This window comes from Myotis brandtii, unplaced genomic scaffold (assembly GCF_000412655.1).
Source record: "Myotis brandtii unplaced genomic scaffold, ASM41265v1 scaffold152, whole genome shotgun sequence".
Lineage (NCBI taxonomy): Eukaryota > Metazoa > Chordata > Mammalia > Chiroptera > Vespertilionidae > Myotis > Myotis brandtii.
Window position 1 is genome coordinate 931,023 of NW_005355502.1, and position 6,015 is coordinate 937,037.

Consider the following 6,015-nt stretch of genomic DNA (forward strand, 5'->3'; position numbering starts at 1 on the left):
AGCGCCCGCATCCGATGCCTGCCCTGCTGTCCCCCCCTCCAGGTACTTCCGCTATGGCGCCCCTCCCGTCATCAACCCCCTGGGTACCAGCTTCCCTGCCAACACCTCCGTGCAGCCCTCCTTCCTCATCAAGATGCTGCAGAGCAACACTTCCATCAACGTCTCCCACCCAGCACCTGGGGACTGGTTTGTGGCTGCCCACCTGCCCCCCTCATCCCAGAAGATTGAGGTGAAGGTGAGGGGTCTGCTCTCCTGATGGAGGAGCAGGACACACCCGTGTGGGAATGGCTGGTCCCTGTCATTTACCTCCTCAGGACAGACCCTGCCAAGGCCCTGCTGCAGCCCCGCCTCCCCCACCCCAGCCTAGCCCACCTCCCATCTGGTCCTGCCCCATCCCGTGCCCACGAAATCCCCTCCCCCACCTCTCCTTCTCTCCCCAGGGCTTTATTCCCACCTGTGCCTACATCTTCCAGCCTGACATGCTGGTCGTGCGGGTAGTCGAGGTCTCCATCCTGGAGCCCGACACACCCTTGCCACAGACCCTCCTCTCCCAGCCCATCTACCTCAAGTGAGTAGGGGTTTGGGGGAGGCCCAGGCTCCGGTTGATGGTGTGGGTGTTACCACTTCCTCCCTGCGGGTGGGAGAGGCTGGGTTCTGGGTCTTGGGGTTCTGCTGGGAAGTGGGGCAGCCACGGTGAGTGTGACCAGTGAGGGGGTCACTGGCAGCCACAAAGCCTGAGCGAGCCCGACCCCCTTGGCTGCAGAATCTTCGTCCCCGAGTTCACCCAGGAGCTGCGGCTGGAGCTGCAGGGCTGTGTGTCCAACGGGAGCCGGGGCTGCCCCGTGCACCTCACCGTGGGCTCAGCTACCCTGCCCAGCAACTTCCAGAAGGTGCTCACCTGCACTGGCCCCGCCCAGGCCTGCCGCCTGCTGCTGCCCTCGCCGCCCTGGGACCGGTGGTTGCAGGTGACAGCCAAGAGCCTGGCAGGGCCCCGTGTGTTGGTGGCTTTCATAGCTGTAGCTTCTCTCACAGGTGGGCTGATGGGGAGGCAGGCCGGGGTGGCTGTGCCCTGCCTTCGGTCCCCAGCCCTTTCTCCAGCTGGGCCCTGTCCTCCTGACAGCCTGCAGGCCTTGGATCGTAAACTTCCAGCATCTTCTGCAGAACAGTTCAAACCAGAGCCGCAACAACACGTCTGCTGGTCTGCTGCCCCCGGGGCCTGGCTGGCGGGGCCTGGCGGGGAGCAGCCGTGTGGGCGGCGGCCCCTTCTGCCTCCTGAGCTACCAAGCCGTGCGGGAAGACGTGGACGTGGTGTCTGTGCACTTCAGGCCCCCGGACAGGGCCTCGGTGCTGGTGCAGTCGGATGTGCCTGCGGTGATGCGGCTGCAGCTGAGCACGGGCATGGACAGCGGGGGCTCCCTCACCATCGCCCTGTGGGCCAACGAGGTGGGGCTCGGCCCAGCGCAGCTCCCAGCACAGAGCTCCAGGCTGAGTGAGGCTGCTCAGCCTTCGGGCGTTGACTTTATCATGGACACTGGGTGGGGGTGGCCCCAATAGGCATTGGGCCGGGTAGGGGCACCCCTTGCAGAAAGGGAGGAAATGGGACTGCGGGCGGGGTCAGAGGCTGGGTGTTTCGGGCTGCGGGGAGGGTCCTGGGGACTCTGGGCCAGTGGAGCCACAGACAGTGGCAGCATCAGACTGGGAACTTGGGCTGATTTGCGCGGCCTCCCCTTGTAGAGTGTGATGCCCAACAACACCTGGGTGAAGGTCTGCGTGAACGCTGCCTCGCCCTTCCTCAGCTTCAGCGCTGCGCTCAACTGCACCACAGGTACGGGCTGGAGCACCCGGCTGAGGACCACGCCAGCCCATCTGGCCCCTCTTACCAGGCCTCCTGCTCCCCCTGCAGCCTTCTTCCAGGGGTATGCCCTGTCTTTGAGCACCGTGTCTGGCAAGGCCCACCTTATCATTCCCTACCCAGAGACGGACAGCTGGTACCTCTCCCTGCAGCTCGTGTGCCCTCAGAGTCCTGAGTAAGTAAACCTGGGGGCTGGCGTGGGGCCACCAGAGGCACCGGGTGGTTGAGTCATTGCGTTCAGGGCCATGATCAGGCTGCCTGCATCTGAGTCTGACAGTGGCCCAGCTTCCTACAAGCCGCAAGGTAAGTTGCCTTCCGGGAGTTACGAAGGACTCCCCTTCTCCAATGGGCACCCCTCTTCAGGCAGCCCTGGGAGTCAGGGCACAGGGAAGGGGCCTGGCTCAGGACAGCCCGAGACAGGCTGGGTGCAGTGTGGTGCGGAGGGGAAGGGCCTCTTGGCTTCTGTGTCTCACAGCTGCTGTCTCCCAGGGCTCAGGAGCCCGCTGGAGCCCTGGCGGAGGCTGGCCAGCACACCCCGCAGCCAGCCTTCCTGGGCCCCTTCCTCCAGGGGGTGTGAGGAGGCCTCGGTGCTCGTGGAGACCGCCTTGTCCTTGGTGCCCTGTTTGAACGACTGCGGGCCATACGGCCAGTGCCTCCTGCTGCGCAGACATGGCTACCTGTATGCGGGCTGCAGCTGCAAGGCAGGTGAGGGCCAGCCCGGAGCCTCCGGACACTCCTGTCCCTGACTTCTCAGCCCTGTGCCTTCCTCCAGGAGCCCAGCTCACTGCCCAGGCTGAGAGCACCCTCGCCGAGCAAGGGCAGACGCCTTCTCTCCACTCCTGCCATGTACCTCCCATCCCCCAGGCAGAAAGGCACCCCCAGAGATGGTACTGCCTCCTGACTTGGCCTCCTCTGCCCACACCTGCCCACAGACATGTCCCACACCTGACTCACATCTGCCTGCACCTGCTCCATACCCTCCTCTTACCTGTCCACACCTGCTCCACACCTGCCCCACACATCTTGCCCACACCTGCTCCACACCTGTCCCATACATATTGCCCACACCTGCCCCATACGTGCCATATACCTGCCCCACACCTGTCCCATAGCTGCCTCGTATCTGCCCCACACCTCCCTACACTTGCCCCACACTTCTTTACACCTGCTCATGCAGCCCCACAGCTGTCTGCGTCTGCCCACACTGTCCTATACCCACCCACACATGCCTGCACCTACACACACTTGTCCCAGCCTGCTCCTCGGTGAGAAACGGACTTCTCTCCAGGCCGTGCCCTGAGGTTCAGAAGTGCCTCCCCCATTAGCCTGGCCTCAGTTGCCCAACCTCAGCCCACTCAGCATTGCCCTGCCCACAGGCTGGCGTGGGTGGAGCTGCACAGACAACAGCACCGCCCAGACCTTGGCTCAGCAACAGGTGGCCGTGCTCCTGCTCACCCTCAGCAACCTCGTGTTCCTGGCCCCCATCGCCCTCTCTGTGCACCGCTGCCTCCTGGTGGAGGCCTCCGTCTACGCCTACACCATGTTCTTCTCCACGGTGTGCTGCTGCTCCCTGGGGGGCGGGGGGGGGGGGTCTGAGTGTCCACTCACCGCCCCCTCACACCTCTCTGCTCACTGCCCCCCACCCTGTAGTTCTATCATGCCTGCGACCAGCCGGGGGAGGCCGTGCTGTGCATCCTGAGCTACGACACCCTGCAGTACTGCGACTTCCTGGGCTCTGGGGTGTCCATCTGGGCCACCATCCTCTGCATGGCGCGGCTGAAGGCCGCCCTGAAATATGTGAGCGCCTCCCCACACCCAAGGATGGGCTCTGAAGGAACACAGGCCTTGCATGCTGAGGGAGAGACCAGAAAGAGGGTTTGGCTGCTGCCGTTAGAAACCTCCCGTCTTTCATAATGACCCTCCCTCTGGCACTGGAAGGGACTGTGCGGACTGCTCAGAGGGCTCTGGGGAGAGAAGGTGGAAGACGGTGAGGCAGGGCCTTCCCAGCCCGTCTCTCTCCCAGGGCGCTGAGAACACTGTGGGGCTTTTTCTGCCACAGCCGGCGTGGCTGATGGAGACATGTGACCCGGAGCCCTGCCTGGCTAAGTTGAGCCTCAGGATGAGTCAGTAACTAGAGGAGGGCGCCTCCCGCCCGACCAGCGGAGCAGAGCAGTGTGCCAGCAGCTCCAAGGGGGTGGGCGGGGTGCTGGGGGCAGTGAGGGGGGCAGGATGCCCAGCACGCCCCAGCCACCAGCTCCTGCTGGACCTTGTGCCATTAGAACGGCCCTGGCCTGGGCTCCGTGACCCTGTGTCATCCCTGTGTCTTGCTCAGGTTCTGCTTCTCCTGGGCACACTGGTGTTGGCCATGACCTTGCAGCTGGACCGCAGGGGCGCCTGGAACATGATGGGGCCTTGTCTCTTTGCCTTGGTGGTCATGGTCACCATGTGGGTAAGGAGCTCCCCACAGACCCTCCACTCTGGAGAGAGCTGGCCACTGGTTCTGGCCATGTTGCTGGTCCTGAGTTGGAGTCCCTCACGTGTGCTGAGGCCTGGCCCTGGCGCTCAGGGCCTTGTGTGGCTTCGCCCAGGCCTGAGGACACCTCAGGTCTCTATGCCCTGGAGCCCCTTACGAGTATTGCCCGTCCTTGTCCTCCTACCCAGATGTGGGCAGGCCCCTGGGAGGTACAGCTGCAGCCCCGTGCCAGTGCTCTCTCAACGGTTCTCCCCAGGTGTACCGCTGCGGGCACCGGCGGCGCTGCTACCCACCCTCCTGGCAGCGCTGGGCCTTCTACCTCCTGCCCGGCATCTCCATGGCCGCCGTGGCCATTGCCATCTACGCCTCCATGATGACCAGCGACAACTATTACTATACCCACAGCATCTGGCACATGCTGCTGGCGGGGAGCGCAGCCTTCCTGCTGCCCCCGCGGGACAAGCACGCTGAGCCCTGGGCCTGCTCACAGGGGCTCGCCTGCCACTATCAGATCTGTAAGAACCACCGGGAGGAGCTGTACACGGTGACGTGATGCCGCCAGCTCAGGGACACGCACAGCTCCGGTGGCAGCCTCTGCAGCCAGGGGGGCACCAAGGGAGAGGGCCTGTCCGGATGGATTTCCAGCGGAATAAAATGGCCCTGCGCACCCATTTGCTTCTTCCTCCGGAGGAGAGACCTCCCGCCCACAGGTGGGGGGGGGGGGGGCGGCTCTGTTCTGCTGGCCTGGGCTTGACTGGAGACGCACAGAGAGATGCGCCCATCGCGCTGTTCTCCTGTGAGGCCGTGATGTGAAACCCAAGGAGGCAGAGGAGGCTTGAGCCACCTCCCACCAGCCCCCAACACTGCTGAGGCTGGGAGCTGTGCCCCAATGCCAGTCTGTGTTGGGTGTGGGCATGCCCCTGCTGAGGCTGGGAGCTGTGCCCCAATGCCAGTCTGTGTTGGGTGTGGGCATGCCCCTGCTGAGGCTGGGAGCTGTGCCCCAATGCCAGTCTGCGTTGGGTGTGGGCCTGCCCCCTGCTGATGCTGTTGCCCTGGGCAGAGAGCTGCCATGTGTGGTGCAGGCGAGAGGCTGGGGGCCCTGCCTGTCCCTTTCTTCGGTTCTCAGCTGTGAAGCTGCCGGCCCCTGAGAAGAGTTCCTGGGGAGGCACCGAGCGGCCGGGCGGGTGCCAGCAGCGCAGGGTGGACTCTGCCGGCCCTGTGCCCCTCCCTTCCCCTGGGCCCTGTGGGGGCATCTTCGATGCTGTCAGGAGCGGAGGCGATGAGGGGCTGCTGGAGAGCCTGGCCCAGCCTCCTCTGCCTTTGGGGGTAGCAGGGTGAGCCCCAGGAGATGCTGCGCCAGGAGTGGCCCTGCCCCTTCCCCAGGCGGGAGGGCGGCTGGGTGTGCAGAGTGGAGCAGGCCAGGGGAAGCGGGTCACTGAGGCCGGGCTCGGGCCCCCATGCGCAGTCATTCTCCAGGGGAAACACTGATATGTGGTGTTTGGGGGGTAAACGTTTTAAGACAACTTATTTCATGTAGCTCTGGTTCGCTGTGAGGGTGAGTTCAATGTTCCCCAGTTGTATTTCACGGCCAGCGTTTTTACATTGTGTCTGTGCTCCCTCGGACGGAGCAAGGAGAGGCCCAGGGGCTGCTGCTGAGGCGCCTGGAGCCGGCAGGTGCCTGGAGCCCCTC

General features: G+C 64.4%; 2 protein-coding genes across 2 annotated transcripts in view; both read left to right on the forward strand.

Annotated features, from left to right (window-relative positions):
• LOC102240690 (transmembrane protein 8A) overlaps positions 1–4,996 on the forward strand; it is a 6,314-nt gene extending 1,318 nt beyond the window's left edge. The window contains exons 3-13 of the mRNA XM_014535853.1: positions 3–235; positions 441–568; positions 764–1,032; positions 1,121–1,443; positions 1,735–1,825; positions 1,904–2,027; positions 2,328–2,557; positions 3,229–3,407; positions 3,503–3,649; positions 4,185–4,301; positions 4,582–4,996. Coding sequence (XP_014391339.1) covers positions 3–235; positions 441–568; positions 764–1,032; positions 1,121–1,443; positions 1,735–1,825; positions 1,904–2,027; positions 2,328–2,557; positions 3,229–3,407; positions 3,503–3,649; positions 4,185–4,301; positions 4,582–4,878 — 2,138 coding nt within the window. The 3' untranslated portion in view covers positions 4,879–4,996. The remainder of the gene's footprint in view (positions 1–2; positions 236–440; positions 569–763; positions 1,033–1,120; positions 1,444–1,734; positions 1,826–1,903; positions 2,028–2,327; positions 2,558–3,228; positions 3,408–3,502; positions 3,650–4,184; positions 4,302–4,581) is intronic.
• Positions 4,997–5,239: 243 nt separating this feature from the next.
• The window catches only part of LOC102240990 (acyl-coenzyme A synthetase ACSM4, mitochondrial), a 58,225-nt gene continuing 57,449 nt past the window's right edge, over positions 5,240–6,015 (forward strand). The window contains exons 1-2 of the mRNA XM_014535854.1: positions 5,240–5,345; positions 5,452–5,659. Coding sequence (XP_014391340.1) covers positions 5,240–5,345; positions 5,452–5,659 — 314 coding nt within the window. The remainder of the gene's footprint in view (positions 5,346–5,451; positions 5,660–6,015) is intronic.